The sequence below is a fragment of the Nicotiana tabacum genome, chromosome 11 (genome assembly GCF_000715075.1).
Source record: "Nicotiana tabacum cultivar K326 chromosome 11, ASM71507v2, whole genome shotgun sequence".
NCBI classification, from domain to species: Eukaryota; Viridiplantae; Streptophyta; class Magnoliopsida; order Solanales; family Solanaceae; genus Nicotiana; species Nicotiana tabacum.
The window spans coordinates 169,326,040-169,350,177 of record NC_134090.1 but is presented as its reverse complement, the minus strand read 5'-3'; the positions used below and the strand labels follow the sequence as shown (position 1 = coordinate 169,350,177).

The 24,138-nt window shown below is 33.4% G+C and overlaps 3 protein-coding genes and 1 long non-coding RNA gene across 5 annotated transcripts; 3 read left to right on the top strand and 1 right to left on the bottom strand.

Annotated features, from left to right (window-relative positions):
* The first annotated feature begins 1,649 nt into the window (after window positions 1-1,649).
* LOC107775591 (uncharacterized) lies at window positions 1,650-6,287 on the top strand. Its single transcript, XR_001645777.2, has 2 exons — window positions 1,650-1,840; window positions 5,978-6,287. It is a non-coding gene; the product is annotated as an uncharacterized LOC107775591 (long non-coding RNA).
* Window positions 6,288-13,107: 6,820 nt separating this feature from the next.
* On the top strand, window positions 13,108-15,609 carry LOC107775588 (transcription elongation factor TFIIS-like). Its single transcript, XM_016595337.2, has 3 exons — window positions 13,108-13,351; window positions 13,483-13,660; window positions 14,381-15,609. The coding sequence occupies exons 2-3, from the start codon at window positions 13,496-13,498 to the stop codon at window positions 14,924-14,926; spliced, it is 711 nt and encodes a 236-aa protein (XP_016450823.2). The 5' UTR covers window positions 13,108-13,351; window positions 13,483-13,495; the 3' UTR covers window positions 14,927-15,609.
* Window positions 14,954-15,787, top strand: LOC142166126 (transcription elongation factor TFIIS-like). Its single transcript, XM_075224548.1, has 2 exons — window positions 14,954-15,218; window positions 15,681-15,787. Exons 1-2 carry the CDS (start codon window positions 14,954-14,956, stop codon window positions 15,785-15,787), a joined length of 372 nt encoding a protein of 123 aa, XP_075080649.1.
* Window positions 15,788-17,144: 1,357 nt separating this feature from the next.
* Window positions 17,145-22,685, bottom strand: LOC107775589 (GCN5-related N-acetyltransferase 3, chloroplastic). 2 transcript variants are annotated; one of them, XM_016595339.2, is made up of 6 exons: window positions 22,195-22,685; window positions 19,940-19,998; window positions 19,559-19,615; window positions 18,733-18,845; window positions 17,786-17,980; window positions 17,145-17,591 (listed from the first exon to the last, which is right to left on the bottom strand). In XM_016595339.2, the coding sequence occupies exons 1-5, from the start codon at window positions 22,645-22,647 to the stop codon at window positions 17,958-17,960; spliced, it is 705 nt and encodes a 234-aa protein (XP_016450825.1). In that variant the 5' UTR covers window positions 22,648-22,685; the 3' UTR covers window positions 17,145-17,591; window positions 17,786-17,957. The 2 variants fall into 2 exon arrangements, with proteins under 2 accessions (XP_016450825.1, XP_016450824.1); XM_016595338.2 differs by lacking the exons at window positions 17,145-17,591; window positions 17,786-17,980 and having other exon boundaries at window positions 18,248-18,845; window positions 22,195-22,683.
* Window positions 22,686-24,138: the final 1,453 nt, after the last annotated feature.

Genomic DNA, 24,138 nt, shown 5'->3' with positions numbered 1-24,138 from the left:
ATACTGTTAGCTATTGCAAATGAATTTACCTTATTTCTGCCGACAATTTAAAGATATTTTAGGTTCGGGTCATTTTAATACTTAGGATGTGAACAATTGTAACACGTGTGTTTATATATACGAATATATTTTCTTAAGATAACTTACTGTGTTTAATCAGTTGAAGACAAAATTAAAAGTGATTCTTGAGGGGCGATTTGCACAAATAGAATCATTCGGTGCTGCTATTTAAATTTTGACCTTAGAAAAAGTATTAGAAAAATAACCTTTGGCTAGAATTTTAAGCACTTCTGGCAATCACTGAAATTTTTCATATGATGATCACTAGGGTTTGCCACAAAAACTAGCAACCATTAAAAAAATTATATGATAATTATCAAAATTTACCACAAAATGGGACTAATCGCTAGGATTTTTCAGCACTATCGCTTAAAATCGTAACGATTACTATACCAATCGGTTAAGGAAAATTTGGGCAATTGCAAGGAGCCCCCATCTAGCGTAATTTCATCACTATTAGAAGTCTAAGTAGACGTTTGGACATAGAAATTGTAATTTTTGAAAAAAGTAATATTTGAAGTTAAGTTGAAAATCGTATTTGGAATTTGAAATTATGAGCCCGTTTGGACATAAAAAAAAAAATTACTTTTTTCAAAAGAATTTCACTTTTTTCAAAATCAGTATTTGGCCATAAAATTTTCAATTTTTATTTGAAGATGAATTTGAAATTTTTTGAAAAGTTGAAAAACTCCAAAAGCTATTTTTCAAAATTTTCATTCAGATCACTCACAAAACTTCAAAAATAATCTAAAATTATATTCATGTCTAAACACAACTCTAATTTTCAAACACCACTTTCACTTGAAAAAAAGTTTCACTTATTTTTGGAATTTACATTTCTTATGTCCAAACGCCCACTATGTTTGGACATGCATTTCACTTGAAAAAATGTTGCAACTTTGTGAGTGGAGAAAAAAATCTAAAAATTTTGAAAAAATGGTCAAAATTACTTTTGGTTTTTGAAAAACTCATTTTTGAAAAATTTCCAAAAAATTATAAAATTTTATGGACAAACACATTTTAAAAAACAATTTTGAAAAATAAATAAATTATGGACAAACGGGGCCTAACAGCTTGTTTGGATGGTTGTTACGTATCGTTTCATAATGTATCGTATCGTATTGTATTGTACTATATCGTTTGATGAATACAATGTTTGGATGGATTGTGTCATTTTATCGTCGTTTCATAGTATCACGCATCAGTAATATGATGAATAAACTTGCAATATTATAAAGAAAAATGATTATATGGTATATAAAAAGGTAGGATAAATGATAAAATAAAATTATTTAATACTAATGAAGGGTGAGATTGAGAGAAAACCCCAAAAAAACGACGTGACCACACCAAATCGGTCGTTACATAAAGTGACATATTTCATCATTACGTAACCACGGATTTAACGATACGATACAATAAAATTTAAGTAACAATCAAAACAAACATTATATTTAAAGTAATAATACGATACGATACAACAGTTAACAACCATCCAAACAAGTTGTAAGAAACCCATCTTATTTTTATTTATTTTAAGAAAAAATAAATGTTCTATATATATGTCATTTGGAAGTTAGAGAAGACCCGGTTAGCTTATTTCGAGGGCTCATCGTATCAGTTTCAGTTACAGTGAACGGAGAAATTAACAACGCCGAAGATGACCAGTACCGGACTCTTCAAGTTCCTGCGGCCCAAATTGCGTCCTCAGTCCACCGATATACAGGCCGCCGCTACTTGGGGTGTCGCCGCCACTACCACCGCTCTCTGGATCGTCCAGGTCCTTTCCTTTTTCACTTTTTCTCAAGAATTTTGGAATCCGATTTATTTGTATGTACTTCAATTTTGATTTTATGTTTTCCTTGTTTTTTCGTTATCTAATTCCATGCCATTTAGAACTTTTAACACTCAGATAGTCGATCACATAATAAGTCAATCGGGTAATTCTCCTTAGATCCTATAAGCAACTAGGTGGGTCAAGGATTTTTAAGTCAGTGGATAAAGAATACCACTGCATCTACTGTAATTTTGATAAAATAGCAACTTTTTTTCTTTTTAAGAAACTATTCAAATTCGAATTTTTAATTTAGATAATAGGAGCTTATTCAGTTATCATAAAGATTTAACTGAACCTTTGATTGCGACTTAAAAGCTTCGTTTGAGCAGAGAGCCTGAGCTCAGCTCGATATCCGGGCCTGATATTATGATTATGGAAGCGGAGCATCTCCTGTCAAGCATCTTATACTGCTATCAAGGGCGGCTCTAGGGCAAGGCAAGGCAAGTGAAGCCCTTGCCTTAGGCCTCCAAATAATTAAGGCCCCAAAAATAAAAAAATACAACTATATTATTATATAATATATACTCCATAATTTATATTTATATAATTATTAATAAAAGATTTCAAATTTTAATAATTTTTAACATTTTGTAGACGTAAGATTAAGTGAGTTAATTGGAAAAAAAATTCTCACTAAATTAAATAATATATTTACCTTCTCATCAATTTTATTTTTCTTTCTTTATGTATAGTCTTTTTTCATGGTTCTTACGATTTTACGTTCTAATTTCAACTCCAATTCCCTAAATTTACTATATCTTTTGGTCACATTTGATTGAACCACATGCCAGAAAGCAAGTTCTTTTGTGTCTCATCTTTTTTAACTAAGAAATCCTCGAGGAAAATGTCGCAAGGTTCAAAACATGATGAATAATGGGCTCGCCCTTTACCATTTTCACTTAAGGGAAAAATTCAATACCATATGACGCGCGCCTAACTCATACATCATGAGTTGTGGTCCCACCACTATATCAAAGTCATGTAGTTTTTTTGTGTGTCTCAGTATTATATGAATTTTATAAAAGACGTTTCAGGGTCTTTTTAATATATTTTGGTTTAGGCACCAGTTTTGTTGAGCCGCCCCTCATTGACAATCAACAATTATTTACAGACTACTGCCCCACTATAAACGTACTGTTCAACCAGCTTCATTCACATTTGGTAACTGAATGACAAACTCGTTATCTTTAATGCTCTTGTCATTGCTGTCTTATTTTAAGTGAGACTCTATAAATTTTATTGAGAATGTCAGGGGCGGATATGTGGCTCTAGTACGAGACTAGTATAGCCTTGATTTAGGTTCCCAAAATTTTTAATATTGAATTTTATAACTTTATTTCAAATTAGACAATATTAATGTTTGTAGAAAAAATAATAAAGTACGAAAAAAATTGTAAAAAAGAAAGAAAGGTATCTACTCTTAAACAGTAAAAATATTTTTAAAACTTTGAATTAAACTACTTAAATCTTCATATTAGTAAATATATTGTCTACAACAATATTAAAGGTAATATATTGCAAATACATGTCTAATATCTCATTTATTTAAATTTTCCTTTTCTAATATAAATAATTATATTACTATGTGAAGTTAAAGACTATGTCATTTAAGAATATATGCTATAAACAACAAGTATGAAAAAAATGGCAAGATTATTTTTTTTGCATATATGTGTGTATACGTACTAATAAAAAAGTATAAGGCCTCTTATTAAAGTTTGGCTTTAGGCCACCAATTTTACGGAGCCGCCCTTGACTGCTATTTTTTGTTGTCATGGTTTGTGATCCTAATAGTAATTAGGAATCATTGTTGGATCACTATCCGCTTGAATTGAAAACTGGATTAGTGTTAGAGATTACAAACATTGCAATTCGAGATACAATACTTACGAATTTGCTAATCTAGTACTCCATTATTTCAACATTGCTTCAACATCCTTTTCTTCTATGATAAATTTTTAGCCCCTTTACACTCTTGCTATTTTATTTCCACAACTTGATCAATTGATTTCTTTCTTCGGATTCTAGATCTGGTTTAGGCATGGTCCGTTAGCAGAGGCGGAGTCAGGATTTAAACCTTATGGGTTCGGAATTGTAATCTCATTAAGTTATTGGGTTCTAAATTAACAAGTTGTACATATTCAATGAATTTCTTAAGACAAATACATGGTTTGAACAAAAGTTACTGGGTTCGGCCGAACCCGTATCCCGCACTCTACCTCCGCTCCTGTCTGTTAGAGCCCCCTATGCATTAGTAGTTATGGTCCTCAAGGACGTGAACACGGGGTTCTATTTCTTGAACATGTGTTACTCATAAAAGTTTGAATTCTGGCATTTGTAGTTGTTTATGGATTGAGTTTATTGCACTGATCTTATATCTACGTTTCTAAAAGTTATTGCAGTTTCTTTCTCGTGTTTTAAAAGTTATACTAACCTCCTCTCCAAATATTATAAGTCCTTGCGTTGTCCTTGTCGTTTAACTTCCGAAAGTAACTGAAACCGTCAAACATATGCTCTTAAGAGTTAATACCATATAGGGAAAGTTGGTATGTTTGACAGGAAAATGTTGGGATTTGAATCCTTCCCGATTTTTTTTAATGATTAGGTAGGCTGGATTGGTTCAGTTATCCAAAATGTGCAATTATTGTTCTGATAAATGTTGTGATGTGGTATCCGACCATTTATGCAATGTAACATTTGGTGAGCAGGATAGCTTAGCAGTCCAAAATCTTGTGTGACAACTTTAGGAATCAAGAATTTAATTTGATCATAGGTTACATTAGGTGAATTCTTCTCATCTGCCTATGTCTTGGTGGGTAGAGTTATTTGGTACCTCTACTTGTGGAAGGTAATAGGCTAGCAAATACTTGGAGGATCAATTGAAGTGCGCCAAAACTTGTCTGTACCCCATTGTTATCCAAAAAAGAGGGTCAACTTTGTTCTCAAGTATACCTTTGAGGCGTTGACACTAGTTTATCAAACACACACACACATATTGTTGTAAATTTCATTGATTCAACTTTTTTTCTTTTGAGCAAACTAAATCATCACCAATGGCACAACGAGGACAGTCGAAATGGCAAAGTAAGGTAGTAAAAGCGGCATACGGATGGTGCTAGAGATCAATTTTCTTCTGATTATTTATCTATGGCCTAGTAGAAGGGTCTTTTCTGGGGAGGCTTAGAGAAGGGGTGGGAGCTTGTTAGGGCGGGTGTGGAACAGCAAGTAGGACACAGCTATGGGAATGACTGTATTTTAGGTCTTTCCTGTGGGAGTTTCAATTATCGATCTCCTTGCCTCTAAATTAAGACTATAGGGATGGATAAGGACTTAATACGGAGGTGCGCTAAACATGGAAATAGGTGAGAAGAATTTTATCCAGAGCTTTTTTGCACTGAAAAATCTGTAACTCTTTTTTTCCCATTTTCCCTGCTTTTGCTAATTTCTAATCTCTCTCACTCAACATCAGCCAAGTGTCAACTTAGTGACATTGGCCAAAAATAGTCATAATTGCACGCAACCTACTAGTTTAAGAAAATGGGGGGATTCATTTTGTTTGTCACTTTGTTTTGTGTTGCAGGTTTGTTGTCCATTTGTTTTCCTGTCCATCTGTTTTCCTTCTGACTTTTGTGATGACATTAGTTTCATTTTTTTTAACTATGAACGTATTATAAACTTAAAGTTGCATTTTCAGATTATCTTATGTGCAATATATACTGATGAATGTGGCTGTTTTAAGATATTAGATTAGAGGTTCGGAAATCAGTAATAAGAAGGAAGGTTCCAAAACTTTTGATGAATTCTATGGAATTTGTTGAAGTAACTTTTTCATTTAAATGTTTTGATGTCCTTTAATTGGATATCTCATGTATAAGCTTTAATTAGAGAGTAGAGAGCAAAGCAAGTGCTAATTTAGTCTTTTGGTGTTATTTTATTTCTATGCACTTCTGGACTTCCTTTAGGTTGTGCAACTCAGTTCTTGTTAATGTATTGTTTGGATATGTAAGCTTGATTTTACGATGGCATATATGTATCTAATAACACCTCTGACCGTGTTACGTTATTTTCATATTTAAGCAGCCATGGGACTGGTTGAGGAAGACATTCATTGAGAAACCAGAAGAAGAGAAGTGAACAAAAATGCTGAAGAAGGTGGTTGAGCAGGATTAAGTTTAATAATGTATCTCATTTCTCGTGGTTCTTGTTAGTGTAATCATGGAAGTTTAAGTTAGCTGATGGTCTCTCTTCATACATCACACATGTTCACATTTTCATTGTTAGTAACAGTGATGCTTGATGTTGTGTACTATGGACTTGAACCATGAAGATTGAAGAACATTGCATCAATGATTTGGTCAATGCAGACAATAGTTGAACGGGCTTTCTGAGATACAGTTTGTGCTGCCTGATTAACGTAGAAATGATTAGGAATTAGACTATGCGTCCTGAATTATAGTTTTTTGGTTCAATTTTTTAGGACAAAAATATCATAATTTGTCCTGCAATTAAAAAATTTCATTTAAATTTCATGACAAAATAGGTGTCCGTCAGTTGTTTCAACATTCTTGGCCTTTTTTAAGCTTTAGCCGTCGGAATCTAAGATGTGTCGGTGTTGAAGACTTACCAGCAGAAGAGGTTTTAATCAATTACAAAGTAATGTGCCTATTAAGAACTAGTTTAACGGGGTATTTAACACAACAACAAACCCCGTGGATTCCTGCGGGTGGAGTATGGAGGTACGTTGTACGCAGACTTTACCCTTACCTTGGAGGGCAAAGAGATTATTTCAGTTAGATCCTTAGCTAAGAGAAGATGAACAGAACAATAACAACAAGCAATAACAATAGCAAGATATTAAGAAAATCAAAGTGAATCAAAGAGTAGGAAGTGATAGCAATCTAAGAATAAAAAGATACCATACTAAAACTAAAACTATCGGTATCGGGAGGAAAAAGTACAATGCTTTACTACCTACTAATATATAACTCTAGTTCTCGACCTCCATACCTTCCTATCAAGGGTCATGTCATTGGTAAGTTCCAGTTGTGCCATGTCGTGCTTAATCACCTTTCCCCAATACTTCTTTGGCCTACTTCTACCTCTTCTCATACCTATCAAAACCAACCTTTCACACCTCCTATGGGCCCCCTGTGCTTCTCTTCTTCATATGCCTTGACCATCTCAGCATCGCCTCCTCTTTACAGTGTGTTTAAATAATGTAAAATATTTTTCATGAAAATATTTTATTTAGAAACTATGTTCAGCATTTGACTGAGCATTAAGCTAGTTACCTTATACTCAGGGGTAACCCTTCCCTAAAGCAAGTAAAGCAAGTTCTGTGAGGTGAAAATGTTCAATTCTTTCTTTAATATATATAGAGAAGAAGGATTTGTAACTGCTATGATTTCTGCCAATGAAATTGCATTTGAATATTGAAACGTGTGATATATCGGAAGAAATAATTTGATAAGAATGTTTATAATGAAATCTCAAAATTCTTGAAGAGTCCCTTAGAGTTGATTATTTTTTATACATAATAGATAAAACTATTTTTTTACTTCAAAATAGATTTGAACAATTCGAAGCATATAAAAATATTTTTGGTTTTCTATTTAGCGGTAAAAAATTGAGATCGCTAAATGATAAAAATTTGAAAAATATTGCCTTAATTAATCTTGAATGTTCCTTAAAGTATAATAATCTGATATTGATGGTTTAGATTTATTTTCTAGATTAAAAATACTAAGAAAAATAGTAAAATTAGAATATAAAGTTTAATTGATATACTCAATCAAATAAAAAGATTTGATTCTTCTCCAAATGCCTGTAGCTTATAGAATAATGTTAATAATTCCTGCTATCGTTGCTATAACGGAAAGAAATTTTTAAAATTAAAATTGATAAAATCTTAACTAAGATCAATAATGTCTCAGGAGAGGTCAAATGGATTGGCTATATTGTTAATTGAGAAAAATTTATAAGGAGAAATTGATTACGGGAAAACTATTAATAACTTTGCATCTAAAAAAAACTAGAAAAATAGTGTTTAAATTTTAAAAAAATAAATAAAAAAGTTAAAACCCTTCATAAAGTTTGGTTTTAGGCATTAGGCCGCCTGTGAGAAAGGCCTATGGTTGTGGTATTTATTTAAAATAAATAAGGTGTTAACCTTTGCTGGGAAATTTCACAAAGCACTATCTTTTAGTAGTAATTAGCCATCTATAGATACCATTTGTTATATTACGGGTTATAGATACCTTTTATGTGGTTATAAGATGTATTTGATGTATTTAAGTTATTGTATTTATGAATAAAGTAGCAAAAATAGGCGTGAATCAGGGAAGTCCAGCTAATCAGTTGTTGTATTCGAGTGTATTCGACTGTATTCATGGAGTGAAACATGGGATTACAGCTGGACAGATTATTGTATTCGACTGTATTCACGGTGTGAAATAGGGGATTACACTGTTTTTAAAAGGGAAAGTGAATCAATTAACATAATAGAATCCTAATATAACTCAACAAACTCAATTATAACACACAAATTTTGTATTTTCAGTTATAAAAAAGATTCTCAACCGAAAAATACCCCAGAAACATAGCAATCTTCAGAGAAATTATATAATACATCTGAATATATAAATTATATTAATTAAAAAAAACTTATGAATACATTAATGACATATAGCGAGACAGTGAATACAATGAAATACATAGAATACAGCGAAATACATTGAAATACAATGCGAAAAAAGACAGTGAATACAATAAAATACATGAAATACAACGAGATACATTGAATTACAATGGAAAAAAAAGACAATGAATATAATGAAATACATGAAAATACATTAACATATAAAATACATTGACATATATTAACAGAAAATCATCCTACAACATCCATATCTTAATTTTTTCAATTGGCAGGGACGGTATTCACGAGACTAGTGGAGCCAGCTTATATAGCAGTGAAATTTTTTCAAATGACAAAGACGGTATTTACGAGGCCTCTCTACATCATAACAGAAATTTTCTTGAACTCAGTAGGAGTCAAGTTAGTTCATCAAAATGTTATTGAGGGATAATTTACGAAAAGGAAGTAAGCGTATGTACTTGATCGCACGTATCTTTTCTCATCACTAGCAGATCTTCATGTGCCAACGTTTTAACCTTAAACACTTATTAAGTTTCTCTTAATTCTAACAATACTAAAAACATCGATCCCCTGGGTTTTCTACAACAACAACAACCCAGTATAATCCCACTTAGTGGGGTCTGGGGAGGATAGTGTGTACGCAGACCTTACCCTTACCCTGAGGTAGAGAGGCTGTTTCCAAATAGACCCCCGGCATCCTTCCCTCCAAGAACTTCTCACCTTGCTCTTGGGGAGACTCGAACTCACAACCTCTTGGTTGGAAGTGGAGGTTGCTTACCATCAGAGCAACTCCTCTTGTCTAGTTGTAGGAATATGCCGTTGCAGTCGTCAGATGCGGGAGCCGGAGCAATTGCTGAAGTGGGCTTTGCACAAATCCGGTGGAAGGAGGAGGAGGTCGGAAATTTTAATGGGATGGGGGAAGAGAATGGGATGTATTAAAGTAGAGAGAGAAAGAAAATAGTGTAACTGATTAGCGTATTTAGTAACTTAGGGGTAGGAGGTAACCAAAATTAAATATTTTGCCATAAACCTTAAAAGGTATCTATAAAATATAATTTTTGCTATAGGAGGTAAAAATTCCGTTAATAAATAAGCATGAAGGCTAACAATATTGTTTTTATTTTAGTTGACATATGTTGGTGTAGTTTTATGTGATATTTTAATATTAAAATTATATTATGCCTCGGAAAATTACTAATTTTCATTAGCTCATGATCTTGAGAAATGGCCATAACTCCCTTTTAACCCACAACTCCATGATGTATAAAACGATCATAACTCTTTTGTAACCACTCTATAATATTCTACCATTAATTACACACCAATTTCTTCATATTTACTATGATCTCATAACTTATTACCCAACTTTCTTTCAATTTTATCCAAGTAAAAATTCTTGCACCTATAAATAGGAGTTTTTTTTTTTCAAATAATGTAGCGTGTGAAAAAATACTGTAGAGTGCATGAAAGTTAAAATAAAAAGAAATAGTTTTACTTTATTGAAGGAAGGTATTTCAAGTGGTGAAACTTTGGACTCAACAACTTATCCATAATTTATTTAAGCCATACGGCGTGCTAAAAAAGACTACTGCTGGATTAGTGAAGCTTTTATTGCAGTGTGCTTGAATCTCCTTAAAGAGAGCGAGATATCGGCGTCTCAACCTGAAGATATATTATTTTTTTCTTTTTAATTTTTCAACTGTAATTATTCACCAACAACATAATTTGGATGATCTAGTGGTTAAACAATAAGAGTAACAATTTTGAGCTTCTAAGTTGGAAGATATTTGAATTTCATTTACTACCTTAGTGTAAGCATGTATTTCCAATCTTAGTGAGCAAAATTATTTGATACATAGTAACTAGGGGTATATATGGGCCGGATTGGTTCGGTTTTTATCAAAACTTTGGATTGGTTTGATTTTGTCGTTTTTATCGGATTTTTTGTTAATTACATATTATTTCAATATTACTTTGTTAAATATTTGATAAGTATACATCTATTTAGTAAAAATATAAAAAACTGACAAACATATTATCGATTAAAATATTCTTATGGGAGAATTCTATTAGTAACATAATAATTATTTTTCTAGTCGTCTGACAATAATTTTTCGTTGATATACACTTTCAGGTTAACCGGATTCAGTAATTAAACATAAAAATCAATATGATACCTAAATATTAATAATCATTTCACATTCGAAAAAGATATAAGAATTTAATAGATCTCAACATATGATATGAATATGGAAGAACAAAGAGATAGACGCATTTCAGTAACACTTGATAAAAAAGTGATCGTATAACCCATTATTTAAGGTCAATAAATATGGAGCACTTCATATTCTTTTAAAATTTATATCCCGCAAGAGAATCCCAAATATTTCTAGATATTTTTTAAAGAAAATTATATATATATATATATATATATATATATATATATATATATATATATATATATATATATATTATTTATATATCGGGTTGGTTCGAGGTTTTTTATTCAATACCAAACCAAGTCGGGTTTTTAATCGGTTTGGTTTGACTTTTTGGTTTGGTGCGGTTTTTCGGTTCGGTTTGTACACCCCTAGTGCCAACACATAATCAATTACATAGTCGAGATAAGTGTAAGCTAAAAAAAAAATACTACTAAGTACTAGTCCCTCCGTTCCAGTTTATGTGAACCTATTTCCTTTTAGGTTCGTTCCAAAAAGAAAGACTCATTTCTAAATTTGGAAATAATTTAGCTTAAACTTCAAATTTTACTCTTAATGAGAGGCTTTTATAACTACACAGATACTATGAACTCCTTTTTTTACTTGTTTAGGACCATAAATTTCAAAAAATATTCCTTTTTTGTTAAATTATATGCCAAAAAAAATAGATGCACATAAATTGAAACGGATGTAGTAAATATTACTACAGTACCTATAGTGAAAGAGACAGCTGTGGTAAATTTTAAGTTTTTAACTAGAGGTCGCCCGAAGAACGTCTCTTTTTCATTTGTGACCAAATTGCGCAGACAAATAGCTTGGAGTAGACCACTGAACTTTTTGTGGAATTTGAAGAATAGGACTTTGTATATTGTGACATACACTATGCCTATGGGCTATGGGATAGTTTTTTTTTTTTTTTGGTTGCAAATCTACTTTTTTCTTAATTTTGATAGAGTTAATCTTACTTCTTCTAATAAATATTGTGAACAATAAAACTTAAATATTCTTGGAAGTTGGTATTTTTCTAAATTAAAGGTTTTTATCTTGCATCTTTTGTTTTGTTTCATTTGGAAAAGGGTTTACCCGGTGCACTTTTTTTGTCAAAGATTAATAAAATGACAATGATGTACCCCAACTCCTTTCTGGAGATTGACTTATAAACAAAAGAATAAAAATAATTATTTTAAACATAATGTAAAATACAACCCACCCCCATAATAAACCAATTTTTACAATTGTAGATGGCTGGGTGTTGCATATTTTTTAGTTCCTCCTGTCCACTTTAATCAAATTTTATTTGTTTTTACAGTATTAAGAAATTTAATTTTTAGCATTAATTAACAATAAAATTGACTAGATTAACCTTAATTTATTCATTGAAAATATAATAAATACTCCTATGCTCTCTACTCCAAGGACAACTTTGAAAAAAATAAGTTAATTCCTTCTTGGTATTTGAAAAAATAAAATATTATGAACCATAAAAAAAGGCCAAAAAATTAATTAAAGTGAACCGGAGGAAGTATTAAATAACCGATTATGAATTAAGGACAAGATTGTAATTTTACTTGAAACTATCCCTTAAAAAAAGAAGGAAATAGTCACTTTTTCACCTTATCGGGTCTTTTGGTAGAATGCATTAGAGAAAACAATACATGCATTAACTTTTGATATTATTAATCCATTATTTTGTACACTTTTTCAACCCATGTATAATATATTACTAATGCAAGTATTAGTTATACAACCTATTTGATATTTTTCTATGTATAACTAATACTCCCTCCGTCCACTATTCCAAAAATAGATTTTTACTTTTACTTGTCCACTTTCACATATCAAGAAAAAAATAATTTATTTTTCCTGTTTTGCCCTTAGCATTAATTACTTATTCCAAATTATTTTCCAAATCCATTAAGACAATACACTAATTAATATGACTATCATGGTAAATTATACACTATATTTATTATTTCTTAAGGGGTGTGCAAAGTCAATCGTGGATAAGTAAAAGTGAACGGAAGGAGTACATAACAAACCATGGTATTAGCAATACAAAAACTATTAATGCATACATTAGCATGATTAAAGAAAAATTATACTTAAAATCCCTTAAAACTAAAGAATATAAAAGGTATTTTTGTAAAAAACTAACTTTCTTTAAAAACATGGGATGCATTTTGATTTTTAATATATCACACCAAATAATAAATAATAAATAATTTTTGCATTACTAATAGGCCTTAATCCGTACTGCTTTCGTACACCCTACCAAACGACCCCTAAGGACCATTCACCTTATATAAAACACATTGGTCGAAATTTTCTGGAAGTCACGTGCGTATTGTTTCTCCCAATTTCCGAGTTTTCCCCAAATTTCAAAACACGCCTATTAATTCTACACCGTCTGATCATACATCGTTCTCCTCATCACTGCCGTCCGATCACTCACACGTGCCGCAAACAACCTCTTTTATCTATTCCCTCTCCTAGAACAAAGTCGTAAAACTCAAAAACTCCTCCAGCTCCCACATCAAAGCTAGGGTTCTATTCGGCCGTCAAATTTCACAGCGGCAGGTTTAATTTCGTCTTCTCATTCGTAGAATTTGTTAACAGTTCTTTAACAGTTACTTCTTTTTTTGGAATTTCTGTGTATGTGCATGTGGAATTTGTAATTTTTGTTAATTAATTTTGATTTGATTGTACAGTGGAGAAAAAAGTATGGAGAAGGAGCTAATTGAGCTGTTTGAGACGGTAAAGCGAGCCGCCGATGCAGCTGCCGTCGACGGCGGTGCAGATTCGTCGCCGGAGGAGAGTAGGTGCGTTGACGTTTTGAAGCAGCTTAAAAAGTTTCCTGTCAATTATCAAGTCCTCGTATCTACACAGGTAACAATACGTTTTTTCTTTGCGTTTTTGATTTTAATTGTTTAATTTATTTAGAAGGTAATTTTTATTATGCGTGCGTGATTTTTGATAAACAAGCTTCTGCTTGTCGTGTACATTTAACTTTTCTTTATTGGAAAAGGCTTGCAGTTGTATCAAACTTTGAAAAAATTTGAAGTGATTTGAAATTTTTTGTGAACTGATAAATACATATAGAATATGTCACACACCTAGTGGTCAATAAAGTTGGAACAATCCACGGGAGATTAGGGTTCAAGTCCTAGCGAAGTCAGAAAACACTAGTTTCTTCCCATTTTTCTAAGTCTTTGGACAGAGTTATCTATACCTCTCCTGGTAGGAGTTAGCAGAAACTGGTAGATTAGTTAAGGGGTGTGCAAGTTAGAAGGTTACCATTGCTATTTCTTTTGCTAAAAAAGCAAGATGTCTCAGAGTGGTGTTTGGTTGGCAAAAATGCTTCTTTTTGAAAGAAGTTAAAATTCATTCTCTGAAGTTGGAAGATAAATATTCAAAAAAGCTTTGCAAACAAACAAATTTGAAACACTGAAAGTATAATTTGCAAACCTCTTACAATCAATTTTCCAGCAAAACACCATTTTTACAAACAATGTTATGCTTATTGTTTACTATGACAGCCTATCACTTGATGCTAGTGAGAAGCCTATGATCCCTTTCCTGTATTTGACTTAAGGAAACATGTTTCAGGTGGGTAAACGTCTTCGGCAGTTGACAAAACATCCGAGGGAGAAGATCCAGGCTTTGGCATCTGATGTGGTTCAGAACTGGAAAAATATAATCGTAAGAGAAACTTTGAAAAATAAGAACAGCAATGGAGTAAATGGGGAATCCGTGAAAGATGAATGTCCTGGTGCTACTGCTAATGAAGCCACTAAATCTCAGATAGCCAATCTGGTGAAGGTTGAAAAGGTGTCAAGGGTTGATAATGTAAAAGTTGAGAGGATGACCTCAAAATCTGACAATGTAGTGAAGTCAGAAAGTTCGTTTACTGTTAATGCTGTGAAGACTGAAAAGAGAACTGTTTCTGATAGCATAAAAGTTGAGAAGATATCAAAAGATGGGAAATTGAGCTCTAATGTGGCAAGTGTTGCTCCGCCAAAGTTGGGCGCTCTAATTTATTGCAAGGACTCCGTGAGGGACAAAGTTCGGGAACTCCTTGCAGAGGCTTTATGCAAAGTCTCAGGCGAAGTAGATGACGATTTGAGGGATGAGGTAAATGCATGTGACCACTAAAAAGTTGCAGTTCAAGTAGAGACTGCAATGTTTGAGAAGTGGGGTAGATCTAATGGTGCCCAGAAGTTCAAGTATAGGTCTATAATGTTCAATATCAAGGATCCAAACAATCCAGATTTCCGGAGAAAAGTCCTTATAGGACAGATTCCTCCTCGTAGTATTACTGAACTGACACCAGAAGAAATGGCAAGTGAAGAAAGGCAAAAGCAGAATGAGAAAATTAAAGAGAAAGCGTTATTCAATAGTGAACGTGGGCTTCCTGCACAGGCTAGTACCGATAAGTTCAAGTGTGGTAGGTGTAGAAAGAATCAGTGCACCTACTATCAGATGCAAACACGGAGTGCAGATGAACCTATGACCACGTACGTGACATGCGTGAACTGCCAAAATCGCTGGAAGTTCTGTTAAATTTGAGCCAGTATCCATTTATCACTTACTGGTATCACATTGTGAGCTTCATAGGCACCCTCTCTTAACCTTGATGTAGTTCCTAGTTCATTTTTTCATTTTCTTCTTGGAGGCAATCTCATTATGCCTGCACAGGATCGCTGAGATAGTTTATTGTGCGAGATGTTATGACATTGTATTTTTTTCCTCATTTCTAGGCTAAAAAAATTGCTCTACAGAAAATGCAGTTGTATTGGAAAGAAATAATTATAAATTGAAGATGCATTTGTGGGCAACTATGGATATTTTCTTTCCAGTAGATTATTATCAGTTGATTTTCCTGCAAAGTTATTCCAAATTCATTCAGATTCTTCTGACAGTAGGAGAAATTTCATTTTCAGATTCTGTCCTGCTGTGTCTGGAATTTATAGAGTATGCAAATCTGTTAGGAATGTTGTTGGATTCTCACCCTAAACTTTTTCCTCTTTTACCATTTTGCTCGACAGCCATTATCACAATTATAGTTAGAGCTGGGCATATGTTTGGGTAAAATTGATAGTCCGAACCGAAAAAAACTTATTGGATTATTGGTATCGGAATTGGGTTAACGGTTCAGTAACGATTTAGTGTTATTTTATTATTGGATTATCGGCTCGGGTCTTAATTTGCCCAATTTTATAACGGTTTAACCGATAATCCAATAAACTTTATAAAAATATGATTTTATCCTTAGGTATATAAATTTTTCAATTCTCCCAATTCTCTATTTACTACTATTTACTACTGTTGTGGCCCTCCCAAATTTGTCATTCTAACACATAGAGAAACAATATTGTAAGGTTTATCATATTCTTTGAGAGGGTTTACAACAGTAAAAAAAGTTTTATCATATTCTTTATACGGTACACATTATCCTTCATTACTTCTTCCCTCTAGAATCTAGATTGAGTTATCTTATCGGGTAAATCGATAACCGAACCGATAACGATCGATAATCGATAACTGATATTTTATTGGTTCGGTTATTGGTTTTTTAGCATATTTATAAACCGATATGCCAAATCGATAACACTCACAACCGAAACAAATCGACCGATGCCACCCGTAATGGTAGTAAACTAACTGTTCTATTTTCAGAAACCATATTCAAGCACACACATTTCAATAAAACAGAATAGACCTAAATACAAAGTAGCATACACCATAATCAACTCTTTTCTATCTTAGTAGATGTTAACACCTCAAAGATACATGGACTAGAAATCATAGATAGAACCATTGTTGCTTGGCTTTTCACATTTTTTTTCCACCTTTATTCTTTCCTAATTACAAATCCAATATTGTCATCCTACTATACCCACCCCCAACTTTTCCCAATCTATGTATACACATGTGGACAAGAGTCAAGAATCACATGCAACTAGTACTACTAGACATATTTCTTTCTTTAAGAGCTTGGAAAACTCTAGAATTCTTATCAAATATCTGAGCCCTCCTATTGTAATCTGTTGGTTCTTTCCCTTCATCTTCACCCATAATTGCTTCTCTTTCTAAACACTCCAATAATTCAACTATTCCACTTATCCCTTTACACTTTTCTTTCAATCTCTTCATTCCAACCAATTCTTTTTCCATATCCATTTCATCCTCTATTTTCCACTCCAACTTTGAACCTGAGCTTTCTTTTACACACTTCAACTTTGATAATCTACGCAATTTCCCATTATCCAATGGCTGAACTGAAGAAATCTTGAAAAAAGGTGTAAGAAAATTAGAATTAGGTGAAGAAAAAGGGTGCACTTTAGCTTTGGCGTTAGGAAGACAAAAGTCCATAGCTATCAAATTAACAAAGAAATGTTTTTGTTCAGAGGTTTTTGAGGTATTCAAAGGTTGTGTACTTGTGATTTGAAGGATCTTATATAGAGGGGCAGAGGAGGAAATGGGTTGGTGCCACGTGGAAGGCAGCGGTTAAGACAATGAATTTTTTGCATAGACGTTGGTTCCAGATTGATTTATTTATGACGTGTGCAATTAAATTGTTGTTGTTTGCAGTGATGTCATCCATAAGTAAAGCAGTGGGTTAGATAACGCATCAGGAATTCAAGATGATCATTAAAAAGTATATGGCAACTCCATACTCAAGGCCCGAACCCGAGACCTCTGATTAAGGATGAAGGAATACTTACTATTCCACCACACCACTTGTTGGTGATCTGTTGCAACTTCATCATGACAACAATGTGCGACTTGTTTCTGGCCTATATCTCGACTATGAAGGCTGCACGCACGTTTGGCGTTTTTCAGTTTAAAATTAACTCGTGATATAACGTGCATAAGCACATAGGAAATACTGATCAACAAGGAGTAAGCACATAGGAAAGGCTGATCAATGACCACAAAAAATAATCAATGGAAAAAGAGACTACTCAAATTCATGATGATTCTGAGGTAAAAGCTTGCTTAAAGGCATACCTGTGCCTGCATATGAACTTGGTTCTACCCTTTCCTCAAATGCTAATTGAGAGAACAAATCCCTGAGATTTTCACAAGTTCTTTTCCCACAATTGAAGCTTCCCACTTCTTCAATTGTCTTCGAAACCTCAGAATTCTCCAAGCACTTGACCAGATTTTTTCCTAATCAAAGTCACAGTCCCCAGGAGATTTTCTCTGACAAAAACATGATCTACAGTAAACATCGACGTGGAAGACTAAATCATAGAGATCTGATTCAAGTGGTAACATGCATCAGGAGCTTGGTTTTCCAACTGGATTTGCATTCTCTGAAGAATATTTTCAGTTTATGCTAAATCACTTTAAATTATTTTCAGTTTAAGACTAATCTCTGTCAACTTTTCCCTATATGATGGCTCAAATTTCCATCTCACCTAGACAGGAATCAGAATAATAGTCAAAAGATTGCGAGAAAAAAATGAATTCAGGGTCCACAAGGAAGTGCATTATCTATTCGTAAAAAGCCTGTACTGCAATTACAATAGTAGTCCATAATCCACCTAAGAATAGAGATTCTACTGTACACCATGTATTACAACACCTGAAAATTAACAGATCTAAAATGACTCAGCCCTACACAATAAGCAGTAAGCACCACCTTCCAGCTTTAGTTTCTCCACTTTTTCTTCTGTCCAACTTTGACTTTGCACTCTTGGATAGGGCAAGACAATCTATAAATGTGGCTTGTGAAATATAAATTACTAACAATAACACAGGAAGAGGGAGGGCAAGGAAGCTGTTCAAATGAAACTCACTGATATACAACACGATAACGACATTCGCAATTGTAGTCTCATGGAAGTTACAGGAAGAAATTTCGACTGCATTGGGCATTACTTGATCATGAAAATAGAGAGATTATGTTTTAAGATTTCCTCTTAGTGAAGGAGCTAGTAATAACTTTCTACCTGCATATTTTACAATCTGCTCATCCTCTGAATCAGCAGAAGCAGACCTGGTATACATCATTGTAGTGGAGGCCAGTACATCATCTCCAAATCCACATGCTCTAAAAAAAGGCCTGGGAATTATATGGCCAAAAGTTACAAGTGTAGAGGTTTCTCTTTCAAAGTAACAGCAGAGAAGATTTTCTTGACTATACATGAACATATAGGATAATTTATCAGATGAAAAGCTCCAACATGGACAAAGATGAAAAAGAATTTTAATCAATTCACTTCCCAACAACAACAACTATGCCTCAATCCCAAACAAGTTAGGGTCGACTATACGGATCCTACTGACCATGTTGCTACATTTGAACTCATATCAGTCCATACTAAACAAAATAAAAGTAAAAGAAGTCTCTGTATTTTCTACCAGCATACAAATCTCTGACAAAACTGAAAGACCCTTGAAGAACATAGGTCCTAAATTAAACATACTAACATGACTAACACTCAAACCAAATTGTTCTTCTTTTTTCAGAAAACTCAATCCAACAAATTAATTCACTTTCTGACTAAATAATTTTAGCGTAAAGGTTCAGCATCTGTTTCACAACAATATCCCCTTTGTACGCCAGAATTGCTAGCTCATATATTCATGCAACAATTAACATAAAGCATGCTAAAAAAATTGACCCTACACAAATATCTCTTATTCCATCATAGAGATAGCTTGGATGAATCCAAGGCAGAGTCTTTTATTTCAGCATAATAAATTTTAAGGAAATAAACAAACATAAACTGCCAATGAAGTGTAGTTTTGTTGCCTTAAGAGAAATGAACTTACTTCTCTTGATCAGAGCAGAGGGCTGCTATGTCATAAATGTCTCTGTTCACAAGAATCCTGCAAGCAAATTGAGCTCCATGAACATCGATTAACAGGGTAAAAAGAGAACTCGTGCAACCAACAAATATCTATAAAGACTAGCACATGGATCGCCAAAATGAAACAATAAGCTTCAATTATTGCGGCCTAGGAGGAAGAAGGAAGGAGAATCGTCCTTATTTGTTTAGGTGTGGAAGAGAGGGTTAATGTTCCAGTATGAAACATCCTATACATAAAAGTGGATCCAGGATAAAAAAGCAATATATGTAACATGCACCCACTGCTTATAGGCTGTATCACCCTCCTATGTGCCAATCAGAATATAAAGGAAAAAATGGTAACCTTAACATCCTTTGAACTATCTTCCTGCCAATGCCTCTTCTTCGAAGTGAAGGAATGACCTGCAAATCACTGAAGCAGAATCACATGAATACCCGATGGATTAGAAATACTCCACGGTATTGGATTATATATAAAGGGAATAAAAGGAGAAGTAAACGCTAAACTTTGGTTAGATAAATTTCTACATGAAAAGGATTCCCCCCCTAAAGGATAATGTTTTAGTTGTTACTGTTTTTTTCATGAACCTTGAGGCATTCCCTAAGTACCCTTCAAATGGGGAGCCAGTCCGCTATATTAAAATTTGCTCCAATAGTTGTCAATGCAACTTTAGATAGATGACAGGTGTCCTTGAAATTTTAAAGGTTTATCTCTATTATGGTTAAATCTCTATTAATGTTAAGGCTGGCAAAAAAGGTAAATATCTGGTGGGAGCATGACATACATGTGAGATGCAACCCGCCTTTTACCTTTCTTTTGAATATATCCCCTCTCAGAAGAAATCATTAGTTACCCTTTTCCAAGAAAGCAGAAACCAGCACAACAAAAAGTCAAACCATTGACGGTTGAAAGGATTGTCTTCTTTGTTTAACTATTACATAACTTTTATCAATTTTTAACTGAATTAAATATGACTATGTCTTCAGAAAATACATTGAATCTATTAATTTCCTTTTCTTCTGTCGCTGGGATTTAGTAAATTTCTTGAGCTTGAGTTTGGTTTTACAATTCAATATGCGTCTTTGTATATGCTTATTAGTTAGATATATTGGTACTGCAAAGTACAGAGTATTAATCTGCCTTTTCTTTTTCTCTTGGAGAGAAAAGCATGTATGATACTGCACCTGAAGAAGTTTTACAAAATAAATCTGGAGAGTATGTGATCTTGAGTCTAAACTTGGCCTAGAGTCTGACAGCAATGAGAATGCAATTAATCTTATAACGAATATGCAAGGGCTGGTTATAGTACGTGTAAAGAGTATGTGAACACAAATAAGAAATTACGTTATGTAAAGCCAAGAAAGATTACATGTTTCAGAGAAGGTTTTTGTGGAAATGATAAATGAAAAAAACAAGCTATAAACCCACGAAAAGAAGCTAGAATTGAATGCCAAGCTCACAATTTGTTATGTGTTTACAGTTCGGAAAGTCTCAAATTACTAAGGTTTATGTAGGACATATTTTTTTTATTTTGAGAATGAGAACATAATTACTTTATTGTTCCAACATAATGGTTCACATGTTACCGTCTCCTTGAAACACGTAATCTTTCTTGACGTTACCTAACGTAGTTTCTTGTTCGTGTTCACGTACTTTTCATGTAGTATATCCAACCCTTCTTGCATACTTGTGATAAAAGTTAATTGTATCATCATCACTATTAAATTCAAGCCCAAGTTTAAGCTCATAATCAACTTACCTTTAAGACTTATTTTGTAGAACTTCTTCTAGTGCAATATCAGATTCGTTTTTCTCAAAGTTACTCATTAAACTTTTAAAAGCAAAAAACATATAAACAATTTGTATGTACCAAAATAATAACCAATAAACATATATAAAGTTATAAAGTTACATATTGAAAAATAAAACCAAACTCGAACACAAGAAAGAATTACTTGCTAAATAAATGAATATATTCACCCAACGATTAGAAATAAAAAAAAAGGGCAAATTAACAGATTCAATATGTTGTCTAAAGGCATATGTTTATCCAATTAAACAATTGGTAAAATAAAAATAAAAAGAACACAAACCTTTTAACATTAAATGGTAGACTGTTTATTGTTGTCATATTTCTGCTTCTTTGTGAGAGGGTAAACACTGATACATTTTGGGAAGGAGATATGTTCAAGTGAAAGGTAAAAGGGCGGGTTGCATCCTGCACGTATGTCACTCCCGCTATATTTTACCTATTTTTCTTTTTCGAGCCTCGACATTAATAGAGATATAACGATAATAGAGAATAAACCAAAATAAATGTAGCCTTTTTCATATTCACAAGGATACATATCAACAAATTTTAATGGAGATGCATCTCAATCCCAAACTAGTTAAGATACACCTATTCTATCCATCAAATTACTGCAACCATTCCTCCTTCTACCAGGGGAGATTTTGTTTTCAGTACTAGATAAATGTTGCTTAATTAAACATGTATATTCCAGATAAAGATCTTCTTTTTATTAAACTGCAAGCAAAATATTCAACCAATTCACAAAAAATATAAAACACAATTGCATCTCAACTATTAATCTGACCATAACATCATAGATAGCAGCTGTCAATCCAGAATCAGAAACAGCACGTCCAAAACCAACCAATTCTCCATTACTCGGTGTCACAGGCACCACTTTTCCAATCCAATCTCCACCAATACCCGTTAAACTCGGAGCCAATTCGGGTACCAAACCGGGTACAAAGACGGGTCGGGTAAAGACCGAAACGACGATATAACTATGATGTAACGCTTTTCGAAGCTTGTTTAGATCCACTGGCTCGACTCTACCTTCTGAGTTCAGTTTTGGAAAACGGTGACATGAATGGTTACATAAAGAATAGAGGTTTTTAAGGTGATTAGGGATTACATCGTTAGGGTTTGTGGAAATGAATAGTGGCGGCGGCGTTGGTTTGCTTTGTGAGACTGTTTTTCCAGAGATACTGCGGAATTTGGAGGGAAGATAACCGCCGTGTACGGCGGCTGCAACTGCCATGATTAGGATTTTTTTTTATTTTAAAAAAAAGAAAAACTCTTTCGCCTTTTTATTTTATCTATTTTGGGTTTTTGGATAATTTCGTTTACCTCCCATGAAACTTCGGTAACTATATTTTTCTCCCTTGTAGTTTCTAACATTGTCCATTCTATGTAGGGAACATTGTGCACTAAGCTCCCGCTATACGAGGGTTCTGGGAAAGGTCGGACCACAATAGTGTATTGTACGCAGTCTTACCCTACATCTCTGCAAGATGCTCGAATTCATGACCCCATAATCACATGACAACAACTTTACCAGTTACGCCAAAGCTCTCTTTCGTGTAGGAAATAACATGACAATTAAAATGTCACATTTTATATCAAAGTATTACGAGTTTGAATTATTATGTGTCTTAACCATTACAATTAAGTTTGGCTAGCGATAGTGTAAATATTTTTTACACTAACTTAATATATTTCAATAATTAATTATTATAAATTTTAGTCGATTATCAATTATTTTCATGTGTAAAAAGATTATAAGTGTGTCAAAGGAAAAAGAGAAACAACGAAGTAAAAAAGAAGTAGTGAGTGTGAGCACGTGATTTTTGCCTCATACGAATTACTTCAAAAGAATTCCCAAAATTAGGTCTTTTCTTTAATTATGTGTTATTTTTAGGAATTATTATGTGATTTTCCTGATTGTTTGCATATGTTTGTGTGCATGTTTAATTTTATTAATGCATTAAAAATACAAAAAATATAGCATTTGCATTTAAGATTTGATTTTTATATTTTTGGAATTAATTAATAATTAGCTGTTTTACAAAAATGAAAATTCACAAAAAATTAACATACTTTTGTATTTTGGTCAAATTGTGTGATTTTCTTTTAATATAGTGTTTAATTATTTGTGATAGGTATTATTTAAAGTTAATTAATATTTTTAAGCTAATTTAGGTCTTTTATAATTTCATTTAGGATTTTTAAGTTTTAATTTTTGAAAGAAAAAGGAAGAAAAGAAAAGAAAAAGAATTAATGAAAGAGAAGGAAGTCAAATTTGGGCCAAATTCAATTTAATTCAAGAGGCCCAAATCAAATACACCTGAAACCCCCCCCCCCCCAGTCCGGCCCAAACCCGTCCCAACCCGGTCCATCACCAGACTAAACCAAACGACATCGTTTCGGACATGTTTTAATCTGGGTTGTTGAATTAATTTGATCGAACGGTCCAGAGCTTTACCCACAACCCGACCCGTTCCCACACCCGGACCGCCCCAGTTGAAACCAAAATGACCCCGTTCCCATTTATGATTTAATCGGAGCCGTTGGTTTCCAACCATCCAACGGCTCTAATTAAATCAAACATTTAATATATCAACCCCCTCCCCAAACCCTTACCCCTCTCAGAACCCCCCCCCCATCCTTTGTCTCTCTTCAGAGACACCCCTATCTCCCACCGCCTCACACCACCGCCCTCCGCCCACCGGAAATCGCCTCACGGCGGGTC